This window comes from Balaenoptera physalus (assembly GCF_965194825.1).
Source record: "Balaenoptera physalus genome assembly, chromosome: 10".
Lineage (NCBI taxonomy): Eukaryota > Metazoa > Chordata > Mammalia > Artiodactyla > Balaenopteridae > Balaenoptera > Balaenoptera physalus.
In genome coordinates, this window is record NC_138889.1 from 52,705,581 (window position 1) to 52,722,162 (window position 16,582).

Consider the following 16,582-nt stretch of genomic DNA (forward strand, 5'->3'; position numbering starts at 1 on the left):
CAAACACTGTTGCTAGTTTTCTTTTGTATTTTTTTGGAGATATTTTATGAATATGCAGATAAATAATTATATGCCCCTCTTTTCGTACTATACACACCATTCTCTACCTTGCTTCTTTCACTTAATGTATCTTACAGATATCCATAGTGGGCTGCGTGGTATATTGATGTATAGTTTTCACAATCTGTACAACTATTTTCCTGCTGATGGATTTAGGCTGATTTCATATTTGCTATTACAAACATTGTTGTAATGAATATCCTACTCCATGTGTCTTCGCACATGTGTACCAGTATAAGTGTAGGATAGATTCCTAGGAGTGGAATTGCTGGGTCAGAGGGGTTATAATAGCCCTTTTAGTTTTAACTCAGTATTGCCCTCCATAGACGTTGCATTGATTTGCCTCCCACCAGCAGTATTCAATGCCCCATTTCTCTACACTCTGTCCAATACAGAGTGAATGTTGCCAATCTGATGTGAAAAATGGCCTCTGATTACAAATTGATTATAGTTTTCATTGTAAATTATTATTTATAATTATAAATTCATTATAGTTTGAATTTACTCAAACTATATGAGTGAGGGTGATCTTTCTTTTTTTAAATGTAAGTACCATTTTAATTTCCTTCTTGTAAACTATCTGCTCATGTCTTTTGCCCTTTTTTCTATTGGGTTATTCATTTTTTCTTATTGATTTGTAGGAACTCTTTATGCATTTAAGGAAATTAGCCCTTAGTTATATGCATTTCAGGTATTTTAGTCAGTTTATCTTTTACTGTTTTGCAATGCAGAATTTTAAAACAATTAGTCAAATGGGTCAATATCTTTATTTTATGGCTTTGATTTTGAGCAATTCTTAGAAAGCCTGCCCCACTGTAAGATTTATATATTTATGTATATCCTGCTTTCTTCTAGCACTTTCATGTTTTCATTTTTAAAAATCCAAATCTTTAATCCATTTGGAATTTATTTTAGTATAACTCTCACAGAGTTCCAACTGAATTTTGTCACAGAAAAACATGGATTTTGAATCCTGATACTTTTACTCATTAGCTGTGTAATTTTGAACAAATAGGTTAACTTCTCTGAACCTCAGTTTCCTTATCTATATATAGGAATAATAAGCCTACCTAGAAGGAGGAGATATGGGGATATATGTATATGTATAGCTGATTCACTTTGTTATAAAGCAGAAACTAACACACCATTGTAAAGCAATTATACTCCAATAAAGATGTTAAAAAAAAATAAGCCTACCTAATGAGGTTGTTGAAAAAGTTAAATAAGATTATATATGGAAACAGCACAGTTCCTGGCACATAGTAAGTGTTCAAATCATGTTCCAAATACCCAGGAACCTGGGAAAACAGTGTGTTCACGCAAGGGGGAGAAGTTCTAAGTGCATAGTATACAGAGGTCACCTTGCAACTCACCAGTGTGTGACTTAGGATGAATCACTTCATCACCTAAACCCTCAGTTTCCTCACCTGCCTAATGAATGATAAGAACCAGTTCTTGTTGGCAGGTCCAGATTAGATCATGTCTGTGAAAGCATTGGGTAAACTGTAAAGGGCCGTACAAAAATGCTGGGGATTATGGCCTGATGAATGAGGAGGAGCCACGGCACAGGTGGGTGTTTGCCATCCCTGGCCAAGAAGAATAATTAACTTACAGTAACTTGAAATTAGCAGCTGATGTAAAGCAAGTGAGCTGCAGCAGTTGATTAAAGTAATGTTGAGTAATTGCCTTCTAGTAATTAAGCAGTAATGAGCTTCCTGAGACAGAACCTTGTTAGAGCAAAAGACAGATCAAACAGTTCCAATTCATCGTATACTTCTTGAACACAGCCAGGGGAGTATGCAGACACGAGTATCTTGTTGAAGCGTGGTCCTTGTCTTTAAGGACAGACAGTAGGAGCAATAGACGTGTAGGGCATGGCCCCCTCCACCAGACAGAGCACGTGGGGATATGTACTTGGAGGAGGTCCACAGTGCCCTGGGATTGTCCAGGAGGGAGAGACTCACTTGCTCAGCCCTGTGTGCCAGTCTGAACCCAGTCCCTGGAGTCTGGCCCAGATTCTGAAGAAACCCAGCTCAGTAATGCTTTCTTCAGATGTTACTTGCTGCCCTTTTTTATTCCTTGTTTGGTTGTTTTTGATGTTTCTCATGTCCTGCCCATCTTCCTCCACAGCTGGGGTTGTGCTTAGGGCCTCTGTTTCTACTAGACATGATGAGTCAAATTTTCCCTGGGTAGGAGTTGCTAGATAAAATATAGAATGCCCAGAGACTTCCCTGGCAGTCCAGTGGTTAAGACTCCACGCTCCCAATGCAGGGGACCCGGGGTCGATCCCTGGTTGGGGAACTAAGATCCCACATACTGCAACTAAGCCCACAAGCGACAACTACTGAGCCTGCGTGCCGCAACTAGAGAAGCCCGTGTGCCGCAACGAAGACCCAGCTCAGCCTAAAAAAAAAAAAAAAAACAAAAAAAACATATATATATATATAGGATGCCCAGTTAAATTTGAATTTCAGATAAACAACTAATAATTTTATAGTATAAGTATGTCATAGGAAGTATTTGGGTCATACTTATATACTAAAAAATTATTCATAGGTCCCACGTAATATTTGGAGCAAACATATTAAGATTTATTTGTTGCTATCTGGAATTGAAATTTAACTAGGTCTCCTCTTCCTTCCTTCTTCCCTCCCTCCCTCTAGCAACCCTACCTGGGTAGCCTTGATTTCAAATGCTATAAAATAGCATTTACCACACTAATGTTTCGTGGAGGCTTAGTAGCAAGCGATGTTAAAAGGTATTAATATAAGAAAAGATTTTTCAGCTGAAGTCATGTTTGGTAAATCCTGGATTAAACCGTTAGCCAGTTTTCTTCATTGTGGAAATTTTCAAAACCTTTTAAATCTCCAACATTGGGTTATAGTATTTAGTATTTCTCAGAATTATGTCACTATCTTCCCCCTCCCCCTTCCTGAGTTTTTAGGGTCATAGGAGCAAATGTTGAGTGAATGCTGATGGGCATTCTGGGTGTCCATTCTTTTTATAGACCGTGAGTTCTGATTCTGGGTTTTGGGAAAATAGCACTCTGTAGAAAACAAAAAAACTTTTTGTAATATTATGATTGTTTTTGTCTAAAAAATTCATAAATTAAAAAAACACATAGATGTGAGAATATATATATTAAAAAAACTAGAAGGATATATGCCAAAATATTAACTGTACTTACCCCCTGGCGGGGTGTGGGTAGGGAAAAAGATTTTCCCCAGGTGATTTTCTTTCCTTTTTGTTTGGCTATGTGCTCTGCAATCAGTATATGTGACTCTTGTCAGAGGGTTAAGGAAAAAAATTTTTTTTGGATTATTATATATATATATTTTTAACATCTTTATTGGAGTATAATTGCTTTACAATGGTGTGTTAGTTTCTGCTTTATAACAAAGTGAATCAGTTATACATATACATGTTCCCAGATCTCTTCCCTCTTGTGTCTCCCTCCCTCCCACCCTCCCTATCCCACCCCTCTAGGTGGTCACAAAGCACAGAGCTGATCTCCCTGTGCTATGCGGCTGCCTCCCACTAGCTATCTATTTTACATTTGGTAGTGATTATTATACATTTGATTATGTATCACTTTTCCATATATTACCTGATTTGCCTCTCAAGCAACTCAATGGTGTAGGTTCTAATACCATCCCGATTTTAGGAATGAGGAAACTTTACACGGCTCTCTGGCAGACCCAGGTCTCTTGGTTTCCTTCAGCACTCATACTGCCTCTTTGGGTTAGAGAAGGGGCAGCACACGCCGTCCTGGGGGAGGGGCTGTCCTGGGGAGGGGCTGTCCTAGGAGGGGCCCTGGCGCCTGTTCACCCACCCCCTCCATTTATAGACCAAGGTTGAGACCTTGAAAGAGAAAAGGACCTGTGTGAGACACACGGTTTTTGAACAAGGACAAGTCCCCCGAGTATCATTTTCTTGGGCAGGGGCTGGGGGGCAGAAGGCAGGGCAGGGATCTGGCCCTGTGTTCACCAGAAGCCTTGACTTTATCTGTTACCCTGAGCCCAAAAGGGCAAGGGGAAAAAATGTTCTGATGTACAGCAGTGAATACAGTTTGTTTTGTTTTTTAAAAAGGTCACTTTGATAAATGGTTTATGTTGCCAAATCACATTGCTTAGAATGTTTTCTTTTCTTTTCAGCTTTTTCATAGTACATCTTGTTTCCTTATCTTTTTTAAACTCACTTTCTTCTTTTCTTCATCTATTTTTCCTTTTTTGAATCTTCTGTACATATGCATTTATTTAGCGCTATTGTGCTGATGATACTTGAGGTTTGCCTTGTTTATCTGAGTAGTGTTCCCGTTTATGTTCCCTGTGCCGATACCGGGTTACAGGGACAAATGGTGACTGAACTGTGGGTGTGGTTTTCAAGGGAAAGTCTGGGTCCAGCTCCTAAAAGAGACCTGGGCTTGGAGGGCATCACGAGGAACTGTGCTTGTATGACCTAGAATCAGTGTGTGGTCCTTTCAGTGTGGGTGCGTTGCTCCTAGACCAGGGAGGTTCCAGAACACTGTAGCTCCAAGGGACCTCGGGGCACATTCAACTGACCCTGCAGCCCTCATGACAGTTATAGCAACGCTGTCAACCATGAGGCAGGGGGCAGCAGTATCCTGTTTCAGTAGGAGCGGGGCTCTGGAGTCAGATGGATCTGTCTTTGGGTCCCGGTCCTGAGACTAAGTAGCTGCATGACTTTAGGATAAACTCTTTGTGCCTGTTTCCTCTGCTATGATTAGGGATGGTAATCATAGTACCCTACCTCATACGGTTGTTGTGAGGATTAAATGAGTGAATACATGTAGAAGAATGCCTGGCACATAATAAACATTGAATTAAGTGTCAGCTATTATGAACAATAATAGAATATACAGTTCTTAGAACTGTGCTTGGCCAGTAGCATATCTTGTGACATGTTTGCTCCCCAGACAAGGTGCAACTTTTGTTGTCAGTTTTAGGGCTGCGTGTAACTAACTGCCACTGAGTGGGATCCCCCTCCTCGGATGCTGTCTCATCACTTGGTGATTGGTGATGCCTGAGCTGTTACATTACTTCCCAAACAGAAAGGTTTCCTCAGAGCGTAGTTTCCAGAGATTCTTGTGAGCTTTTCATCCAGCAATGTGTTTTCTATTAGAAACAGAACAGTAACCACAGCCAGTAACCTGGAGTTTACAGTCCAGCCTTAGCCACAGGCAGCCTGCATTTTTAGAGACCAGACACTTTTTCCCCCAGAAGTTTATTTTAAAAAACATTCAACGGAGCATTGAAGTGATTTCTTGTAGAAAGGAGAAGGGCCTTCACTTTTAGTCTGTGGCTTGCTCCAGGTGGTCACTACCCGAGACTTGACTATGAACGTGACTCTGGCCACGTAACTCTTTGCCTTCCTTCCCTGAAGGTGCATAATTTGGGCACTGCTGACCTTCTCTTAGGAGCCCTGTTTCTCAGGTCTTTATTTTTGGACATTCTTCTCTCGATTCTCTGCTTTGTTTCTTTGACCTCTGCCAAAGATGGAGAAATAAATGTGTTGCAAACGATCTAAGCACAGAAAAAGAATGTGGCCCAGTACTGTGTTCTCTTTTTGTTGACTTAGGAAGCAGTGAGTTGTGGTCCGTGTATAAGCCACGGAGCCTCACATCTTCCTGCTCTCCTTGCACCTAGCCCTGAGATTTATTTCCTTTCCACTTTTAACAACTTTATTGACTTTTAATCCCTGCGTTTTTAGCCAGAGTCTGACCTTGATTCTTATTTAAACTGCTACAGTGTGGTAGAAAGAGTTCTGGATTTGAAGCCAGAGGGGAAGAGAAAAAGGAAATCACACTTATTGAGTCTTACCCTTCATCATTCAATTTCTTCAGATCTTTCTTAAGATGCTATTATAAGCCAGGCATTGTGAAGGGCGCCGTAGGGCAGCTTCAGGGATGTGGGAGCTGGACCCAGGCTATCTGTGTTTGAATTTCACTTCCATCAGTGAAGTGGGACCCACCATTAAGTAGGACCTTAATGACTTCTTAGTTAACTTCTCCTGTGCCTCAGTCTCCTCATCTGTCAAGTTAGAATGCTAATAGTATCCACCTGATAGGAGTGTTGTGAGGATCAATGAGTTAATAATAAAGAATGAGGTGATGATGATGATGACGGTGACAATGACGATGATAGGGAGGGGCTGGGGTCAGGACTCAGTCAGACAGAGACTTCACTGCTCTCATGCTGCTCACAGTTGTGTGTGCGCGTGCGCGTGCAAGCTGAGGGATGATCTTGGAGTGTGAGACACATATAAATAATTAAGTACAGTAAAACTTGGTGAGTGTTACTATAGGGCGGGGGAGGGGATTGTGGGAGCATATGGCAGTGAGACGTCTTTTGATGGCATGTATACCTTCTGAACTTGAAGTCTGGCTGTTAGCTTTATGACTTTGGGTGACCCTCAATTTACTCACCTGCGAAACAGTTAACATAAAATACCAGCCTCATAAACTTGTAAAAACAAATGGAAATAGACATAAAGTGCCAAGTATAGTGCCTGGCATATAGTGAGTTCAGTGACCGTTTATGGACCCAGATTCTTGACAGAGGGATATTTTTCCTTCACAGTCCCAGTGAACAGAGACAGAACCCCCTGGGGTGCCACCTGCACGTTGGCTTGGCTGTCAGTCATCTTTCCAAGGATCGCTGGAATCTGCATAGAAACCACCTTTGCACACAGGGAATCTACTCCCCTGGCTCCTTCACAAGTCTCAGTGCAGTGGACTCTCCTTTCATCCTTCCACCCTGCAACCCTCAGCCCTTTGAGCTTCAGCTGGCTGGTAGGAGTGACGCCGGGCTGCTCTAGCCTCCCCGGAACCCTTACCGTCTTGGGCTCGCCGATCATCCTTTTCCTCTTCCTCCAGAGTCCCTCGGGCTTGCTCTGCCTTCACCTTATGAAATGAACTCCGCTTCTGGTTTTTTCAATTTTATTTAACTTTGTTATTGTTTTTTAAAAATTTATTTATTTTATTTATTTATTTTTGGCTATGTTGAGCCTTCGTTGCTGTGCGCGGGCTTTCTCTCTAGTTGCGACGAGCGGGAGCTACTCTTCATTGTGGTGCGCGGGCTTCTCATTGTGGTGCGCGGGCTTCTCATTGTGGTGGCTTCTCTTGTTGCAGAGCACGGGCTCCAGGCATGCGGGCTTCAGTAGTTGTGGCACGTGGGCTCAGTACTTGTGGCTTGCAGGCTTTAGAGCGCAGGCTCAGTAGTTGTGGTGCACGGGCTTAGTTGCTTTGCAGCATGTGGGATCTTTCCGAACCAGGGCTGGAACCCATGTCCCCTGCATTGGCAGGTGGATTCTTTTTTTTTTTTTTTTTTAAGGGCTATTTTTTTTTTTTTAAAGAAATTCACGTTCTTATTTATTTATTTATTTTATTGATGGATTGATTGATTGCTGTGTTGGGTCTTCGTTTCTGTGCGAGGGCTTTCTCTAGTTGCGGCAAGCGGGGACCACTCTTCATCGCGTTGCGCGGGCCTCTCACTGTCGCGGCTCTCTTGTTGCGGAGCACAGGCTCCAGACGCGCAGGCTCAGTAATTGTGGCTCACGGGCCCAGTTGCTCCGTGGCATGTGGGATCTTCCCAGACCAGGGCTCGAACCCGTGTCCCCTGCATTGGCAGGCAGATTCTCAACCACTGCGCCACCAGGGAAGCCCGGCAGGTGGATTCTTAACCACTGCGCCACCAGGGAAGCCCCGTTATTGTTTTTTAACTTTTCTCATGTTGGTTTTAAGGGCAGAGACTGTCTCATCTCTGTATTTCCTATGGTGACTAGCACAGTGCTGTAGTAGGTACTCAATAGACAATAATTGTTTTTATCAGGATAGGGCTTTATGGGTAACCAAGGCTCTTTTGTATAGTTTTTTTTTTTTTCTTTCAAATCTGCACCACAGTCCTCTGAAGTAGACAGAGCAGGTAGTATTCTTTTTAGCGCAATTAAGAAACTAAGGCCTACACTTCAGCCATAGGTCCATTAATTAATGATTTAATTCTACAGAGTAGATATTTACTAAGCGTAACTCTGTCCCATGGGCTAGGAAAATAGAGCTGAAAGACATCATCCCTTCCCTCAAGGATGAGGCAGACGTTTGAATAAATAATTGTATGAAGTTTCAGCACAGAGGAACGATGAACGTGTTTATTGGGGGAAGATCAGCGAAAAACTGAGAGAGAAAGAGATGCTTGCATTGGTCCTTAAAGGGTTGACTTCACAACACAGAAAGGGTGGGCGGAAGGGCATCCCAGGTAGAGGAAATACCATGTACACAGCCTATGGGAATGAAAAGACCAGCACCTTGGGAGATACTGCAGCATCAGCAAGGCTGGCAGGAGGTGTATAGCAGCGGGGTGGTGATAGAAGGGAAGATGGCGGTCACTCCCACTGGTAAGACCCCAAGACCCCCAGGACTTGCAGGAGACTGGAAGCTTCCTCCCTTTGTTCAGTCTCCCAGTTTCTAGCCCTTCTTCCCAGAGGTACTCACAGCACGTACATAAACTACCTTTCAGCTTTGGATGGGCTCCCCTTCGCTCTGCTTCCTTGCACCCCCAGCTTGTCTGCACAGAGATTTGCAATCTCCTTTTGTTGCTAAAAGAAAACATCTTATCACATGAGAGACCTGTGACCTGACTGCTTGGAAGAATAAAGTTTACCAGGTGAAATGACATCTGTGTCATTTGCTCTTTGTGGCGTGAGGTGACTGGGAAGGAATAAAGTCCGTCTGTGACCAAACACCTGTGTTCCTCTCTCGCTGGCAGGGTCACCAGACGGGAGCGTTAAATTGCTCCTCAAATGAGTCAGCCCTGTTGTTCCCGAGGAGACGGGCTGGTGCAGCTTGAGCTCTGTGGGCAAGTCTGACCAGGCCCATCTCACTCGTGCCTGTGTTTGCCTTGCAGCTGTGTAAATGAGTATGGAAGATTATGATTTCCTGTTTAAAATTGTTTTAATCGGCAATGCTGGTGTGGGGAAGACGTGCCTAGTCCGACGGTTCACTCAGGTAAGAACTCTGAAGTCTGGGGTCGGGTTTTTCCGTCTGGCCTTTGGGGTTAGGGGATCCTGACAGGATGAGTGAGTGGTACCCATGCCAGCCTCTTGGCTGCCATTGCTTCATGAGCCCTTTGCAAGTGTACCAGCTCCATAGCCTAGTCTAGAGGGTTTTTTTCCTACATTAAAAAATTTTCATCTTATTTGAAGTCTCAGCAGCGGTGCACGTGACCACTGTTTTCTCTGTGAAATATCCTTTGCTCTTTCCTTTCTTTTCTTTTGACTTTTTAAAAAATTGAAGTATAGTTGACGTACAATATTATGTTACAGGTGTACAACGTAGTGATTCACCATTTTTAAAGGTTATACTCCATTTATAGTTATTATAAGATGTTGGCTGTATTCCCAGTGTTGTATAATATATCCTCACAGCTTATTTATTTTATACGTAAGAGTTCGTATAGACTAGAGTTTCTGAACCGTCTCCAGGGAGCACGGCTCAGTGGGTCTCCACCAGCCCTCCCACGCCTCTCGTGGCTTCTTTTAGTGAAAGCGGTTAGTGGTTTTGCTTTCAGTCCGCAGTATCAAAAATAGCTTATCAGATAAAAAAAGAAAGATTACTGTTAATAATAATCCAAAGGTGGAAACAAATGAATCTGTGATGTCAAGTTAAACCTAAATGTTAACTTTTTAAAAACTCAAATTCAAATTAAACCACTCAAGCTCCCTGCTGATGCCCTCTCAGTTCCTCCCAGAAAACTGATCAAATCGTTTTGGTTTAGAACCAGATATGCTGATTTTTCTAATCTGTTCCACGGGAATGAAATGAGAACAGTGAAGGACTATTTGAACTAAATTAAATGTTCCCTCTGGGTTGAGTCCTTATCGTTTGTTCTAAGTACAAGTTCCCTTTGGGGCTGCCCTTTTGAGAATTACTGCCAGAGATTATATACCTGATTTCACACAGAAATGGGTGGGAAATCATTCTGAGGTTGACCTTCTTCTGTGTTTTCCTGGAAAATTATGAATGGCATCCTTTTCAGGATTTATCATGCATGCATCTTGCATTTTCATAAAGTGCTAATGGGGAAGGTTGAGAATAGCTCTTCTGTCTAAGGCATAGGGCAACCTGGTGCCCAGGAGAGAACACCGGCTCGAGAGTGGAGACACAGGCCCTCGTCCCAGCTCTTGCCCCGTGAGCCTGGGGAAATTCCGCCCCCTTGCTGAGCCTTCCTGCCTCCCTGTGATCTCCAAGGCCCCTTCTAGCTCTGACAGTCTGTGGTTCTCTGGAAAACTGGAGAGACAGATTGGATAACACAAACAGCTTGAGGGCAGAGAGTCACCTTTGGAAATGTCAAGGTTTTTCCCATAATAATGAACGCAGAATAGGACTTTTTACTAAGCCATGGCCTGGTGAAATCAAAAGTAACAAGCTGACAGGCATCTGGGCTCAGTCAACCGCCATGGCGTAATATTGGAAACTCCAACTGGTTTTACTTCCCCCTACCATTAGTAACCTTTCTGCTTTTGGCAGGAGGACAAGACTGCAGAGATGTAAAGTTTTCAGTCCTTTTGTCAGACGTTCCCTTGACCTTGTCTAATTACTGAAAGTTCCCTTAGAGACTTTTCAGCCCACTCTTCTCATTTTATAGGTAAACAACTCAGGTCTTAGAGGGATGAAATGACTTATTAGCATCTCATATCATGTTAGTGGCAAGGCTAGGATTAGAATCCAGATCTTCTGGTTCACAGCGTGATATTTTTTATCTTTCACATGTTCTAACCTCTGAGACCATAGGAGTCTGGCTTTTCTTTTTAAAAGCATAATTCTTGTCATTAGGGGTAAAAATACTTTGATTTTTAAACAGTAATTTTTACCAATAAGCACACCACCCCTTATTTTTCTTTTCTGTTTACTTTTTACCCCTCCCAGTCCCTCAACTCCCCCCAAAGTTCATATTTCATAGACAGGATTATGTTTAGTTTTGTTATTTAGTAGACAGTTAAAATGAATTGGATTCAGCTGTTTTTGAGGCATGAGGAATTGGGAAACGAAATGATGAGGGAGACACTGGGAAGGATTTGTTTTATTTTTTGGCATTTGTTATACTGCAAAACAGCTGGAGCTATAAACTTGAAGCTTGGCAGCCTTGTGTTTGAGCCAAACCAAAATAGAAGAAAATTGATTCAATATTTGTAAGCAAAGTTATGAATGTTTATATTTACATCTTTTGCAGACGTGCAGTGGAACAGTTTCTGTTGGTTTGATGCTCAGTCTTTTAAGTTCAAACTTTAATTAAAGAACTCTCTTGTTAGGGAATGGACTTAATTAAAGATGCCCCAGTCTTAGCTCCCAGAGCTAATAAAGTCCATTTTACTTTAATTTCTGGAAATTCTGGAGTATGAATGTGAAGAGGGAAGAGAAACTAGGTGAAGGGTTCTTTCTTGATAGAATTCCTTCCACCTTCAACTCCCTCCCTAAGCTTAGGGAAATATTATGTGACATTAAATTACATTATACATGTAATTTTACTAAAATCATACCTTTCTAGTTCAGCTTCCAATTTGATGTAAAGCTTTGTTTTGAAATACTTACATCAGACCAGAGAGAAGGACTGGTTTGCCTAAGGTCACTCAGAGATCCTTAGGCTGCTGCCTCCTGGTTTGGTGCTATTTCTACTATACTGTCTCCCTGGATGACTGCTTTTCTTCAGTTATCTTCCCAGGGTCATTGGCCCTGATCTCATATAGTTATATCTGTACGGTACAGAAATAGTTATCACTGTCAGGGCAGACGGAAATTCAAAGGGTCACTGTCTCATTCATGTTTCTTGTGTTGAGTTCTTGTTTCTTTTTTCATCTTGGTTGTTCACCCCCATGGCTGTCCATGCCCTAGACTAATAGCCAGTTTTAATCTTCCTTGATCTTACCTTTTAGAGCACCTGTCCATTTTGCCCCCACCCAGACCATCCCGATCTCATCCCTGCAGCTCCGTGTCTTATCCTTGAGTCTGATTTTTCTGTTTCATTCTTTGAAGTCAGTTCCCCCGTCCTTTCCCAGTTCTCTTCCTTTACCCTCTCTGTCTGCTTCCTCCTTTCTTTGTCCCCCTTCCCCCTTCCTTCTTCTTTCAGCATTTCTCTCTCCCCCATTCACCCTCCTTTCTCCTCCCCTCAAAACATACACACAAAGTTAAATTAAACAGGGTTCCCATGACACTAACCAGAGTTCTCTGTTCTACCAGTTAACTCAGCCAAAGGAAGGAGCTGGCGATGGGTAGTAATGGGGTGGGGTGGGGGGAGAATCTCATTTAATTGAAAGATTTGCTTATTGTTATTTTCTATTATTTCTGCTTTAGGGTCTTTTCCCCCCAGGACAAGGAGCCACAATTGGAGTTGATTTTATGATTAAGACAGTGGAGATTAATGGTGAAAAAGTAAAGGTAAGATACTGAGTGTTCAATAAGGGTTTCATTGTGTTCTGTGAGAGGAAGTAGTGTTTTCACAACATTTATTAAATCACCTAATGGAAACCCACAGTGAAAATAACATACTCAGCCATGGCAGCTTATTTCCAAACAGAGTTCCTCTCTTCCGTTTATAGGGGCAGGAAGGGGTTATGGGTGATGTGTTTACAAATGGGAAGACAGCGAGAGAAGAGCTAAGGCAAGTTTGTCCTGTCTCTTGTCATGTCAGACTTCCCTGGTGGTCCAGTGGTTAAGACTCTGTGCTTCCACTGCAGGGGGCATGGGTTTGATCCCTGGTCAGGGGACTAAGATCCCACATGCTGTGTGGCATGGCCAAAAAAAAAAAAACAAGGAAGAAATTTTTTGGGGGGATCCCTTGAGTTGGGCCATTATGCAAAGCTATTTCTTCTTCTTTTTTTTTTAAATTGGAGTATGATTGCTTTACTATGTTGTGTTAGTTTCTGTTGTACAATAAAGTGAATCAGCTATGTGTATACATATATCCTTTCCCTCTTGGACCTCCCTTCCCCCACCCCCATCCCACCCATCTAGGTCATCACAGAGCACGGACCTGAGCTCCCTGTTTCTTCTTAATAGCAGCTTCATGAAAGAGCCTCCCGATTCCTACATTCATTATGGGTCATTCTGTTGTATGAATCATTTATTAGAATTATTCTGTCTACCACCCTACCCCTATCCCTAGTAAGGGAGAAATACTAAATGAGGGGTCCAGGAAGGGTCCATGATCTGCCCCGTCCCCTTTGTGGCCTCTGGATGGTTTGGTACCTGTATGAGCTATGGTGTCTGAGTTCAGTAACAGGAGAAGGGAGGTAGTATTTTTCGAGTGCCTAATATGCATCAATCCCCCTGCTACCTGTTTTTACATTTAACTTAATCCTTATTGTAAACTCTGTGAGGTAAGTGGTAAATTGTCTTCATTTTATAGTTTTCAGAGAGGTTGAGTGACTTATTTATCCACGGCTACACAGTTTAGCAAGGGAGGTAGGCAGGATCTGAACCGGTTTTGTGTGGGCCAGTGCACCCCACTGCCTCCCTGGCAGGGGTCTCTACTGCTCTGAGAGCAGGGGAGAATGAAGGCATAGTAAGCCCATTATCTCGGAGCAAGGAAAGAGGGAGGTGATGGAAAGAAGTGTGCAGTAAGACTAAATTACTTGGGGGACTTCCCTGGCGGTCCAGTGGTTAAGTCTCTGTGCTTCCACTGCAGGGGGCATGGGTTCGATCCCTGGTCAGGGAACTGAGATCTCACACGCCGCGTGGTGTGGCCAAAAAAGAAGAAAAAAAAAAAAGACTAAATTACTTGGAAGGAGGGTAGAGATACTGATCTTTGGCACTGTGCCCCTCAGAGTTAGTGAAATTCCACGGTCAGATCTTTCAGAGCTGAGTCCCATGGAAAGAAGGGGTGACCCTGGCATCAGCAGCACAGTGAGAACCACGGCATCAGAGTTCCAGCCAGATCCCAACCTCAGCATCCCAAGTTTGAGTCCATGTCAGTTGCATCCTTCTCCCATAGGTACCTGCACTCCCACCTTCAGATGCCTCAGGAAGGGCAGAGAAGCTACGGGGTGCTCTTACAGCATGTCACAGACATACAGAGATGTGTTTAGGATGAGGCTCCTGAGTGGGGGACAGAATCTTTCCTAGTGTCTTTTCCAGCCCTGACTCTTCAAAGGGGTTTTTTTTTACTGCAAAGACATCTACACCAAATACAATAGTGATGGAGAGCTGGGAGCTCTGGAAAATAAAAGCAGGGTGTGGAATCCACATAAATGCCAACTGCAAAGGTCAGAAAAACTGTGCATTGGGGTGGTGAGAAGGAGCTGGGTGGGGAGAGAAGGGAGCCAGGAGTGTGCACTCAAGAGGTGGCGGCAGGAAGAGCCACTTGTAGTTCTCTCTTGTTCCAGCAGAGGCAGGTGGTGCCATCCCAAGGAGCTGGGTTAAGATAACTTCTGTTTTAGGCATTTTATTTCCAGATATTTGGGTTTCCCATTTATATACATATATATGTATGAGTTCATTCCTTTGACCAGAAGGGTTCATGCCTGCCATGTGCCAGGCCCTGGGAATAGATAGCAGTGAATAAGAAAGAGTCCCCATTGTTAAAGAGCAGGCGTATTTTTCCTTCCTGAATCCCGATTTAGGTATTACATTTATGCCACTTTCCGTGAACCATAACCTCATTTTTAAGTACTTATTATACTCAGCTAAAATCCATCTTTTTATAGCATCTAACTCTACCACGAGACCACAGGCTCCCCAAGAACAAGGTTTATATCTTACTCATCTTTGTATCACAGCACAGTGCCCATTCCCATCATCACTTTAGGCCTCTGGACCTTCGTCTATGAGAAGTGAGAGTTGGTTCATCTCCGAAATCCAGTCCTAATTAATTTGCCTGTGATTTTTTCTAGCCGTATATGTAGAATCAAGATAGAAAATGACCCTCTTCAACCACATTAGTCCAAGGGTCTCATTAACACTTGGACACGTGAGGAGAGCAGCCCAGGCTTCACTAAGGAAGCAGTTGTTGTCTTATTATTGTTGGTGTTCTTTAACATTTACTGAATACCTCTTCTTGGTGAGAGTTAAGTGTCTTTTTGCTAGTAGTTTGCAGGCTTTCTCAGGGCCCCACAGAGCCAATGGAAAGAGAATCCACCCGTGGTTTGTACAGGATCACCCACCTGGCGAGTGGCAGGGCAGGACCAGAACCCCGGTTTCTCTCCTGACTGCTCTTCATCCACCCTCAGCCTCTCCTACAAGTCCCATTCTTTCTAGGATGACTCCCAACATCACAGGCAGCTAAGCAAAGGTGTTAGAAAGATTCTCATAGCTATTAAGTCTTAGTGCCAAATCAGTAGAGGCAAAGTTGAGGAGGAGGCCCTTCTCTTAAAGTGGTCTGTATTATGAAGGTGACCTTGGGTAGAAAATATAATTAAAACTTACATAGAATTTTCTCCTAACCACTGATTTTTTAAAGCCTATCATAAATTAATGAGTAATAAGCAAAACTCTAAGCTCAGTCTATGACATTTTACCCTTAGGAGATTAATTATAATAGAAGTAGAAGATTTGCTGGATTTTTCTCTCATCAGGTATATATTGCATAGATAGGAAAGTCTTGAAAGTATGCATATGTATTTCCTCTTTCAGCCATCTGTCCATCCTTTCATTTATCCAGCCATCCAGTGTTAGAGTGGATGCTTTGTGCCAGGCACTGTGTTAGGTAAAGCATCTTTGTTCCCTAGTAACTTACTGTCATCTTACTGAAACGTTTCATCTGTGAAATCTTCTTTAATACTCTGCTAATCATTTAAGCAGAATGAATCCATCCTTCCTTGTGATTCCACCATCCTCTGTTCATTCAGTTAGCCATCATTCCAATGTGTCCACCACGTACCATGGCCTGTTTTAGGAAGGCACTAGGGGTATAAGGTTAAATAAGAGGCAGCCCTTACCCTTAGAGAACCTAGTCTAACAAGGGGACATAGTAGTAAACCAATGATTGCAGTACGTTCTTGTAGCAGTGAGGCAATAGAGGTGTAAGTGATGGTACAAAGAAGAGAGTAGACAACGGTGCAGCCCCATACTGGCGGTGAGAGTGGTTAGAAAGCCCAGGGCAGTGGTATTGAGAACACATTCATGGACATAAGACTAACACCAGGAGACACTCTCCTGCTGGCCCCTCTTTAATAAAACATCTCATATCTTACCATGGTTAGTCAACTATGTATTCATCCTCCCTGTACTAGGAGCTTTTTGAGATCAGGGATCGTGTTTTATTTATCTTTGCATCCTCTCTGTGCTTAGCACAGTGTTCCTCATCTGTTAATGATCTATAAATGCTGAAAAAGAGCAAATGAACTGCAGAGAGAATAGTGAAACCAAGTTGAATAATAAAGGCAGTGGAATATGGATCTCCTCAGGAATTAACCATAAGGCTAGAAACAGGCAGCCCCCTTTGGGAAAACAGCCTACATCTCAGCCAAGACATACAGTCACTATTCTAGAAAATATCTCAGTGGTTTTCATTCT

At 42.8% G+C, this 16,582-nt stretch overlaps 1 protein-coding gene across 3 annotated transcripts in view; it reads left to right on the forward strand.

The window, feature by feature from the left end:
• Positions 1-16,582, forward strand: part of RAB30 (RAB30, member RAS oncogene family) — an 86,655-nt gene that overhangs the window by 53,921 nt on the left and 16,152 nt on the right. For 2 of the 3 annotated variants that reach the window (XM_082410285.1, XM_082410286.1), the window contains 2 exons: positions 8,982-9,082; positions 12,425-12,508. In XM_082410285.1, coding sequence (XP_082266411.1) covers positions 8,990-9,082; positions 12,425-12,508 — 177 coding nt within the window. In that variant the 5' untranslated portion in view covers positions 8,982-8,989. Of the gene's footprint in view, positions 1-6,659; positions 6,872-8,981; positions 9,083-12,424; positions 12,509-16,582 lie in introns of all 3 variants that reach the window. The other variant, XM_082410284.1, reaches the window with a different exon arrangement.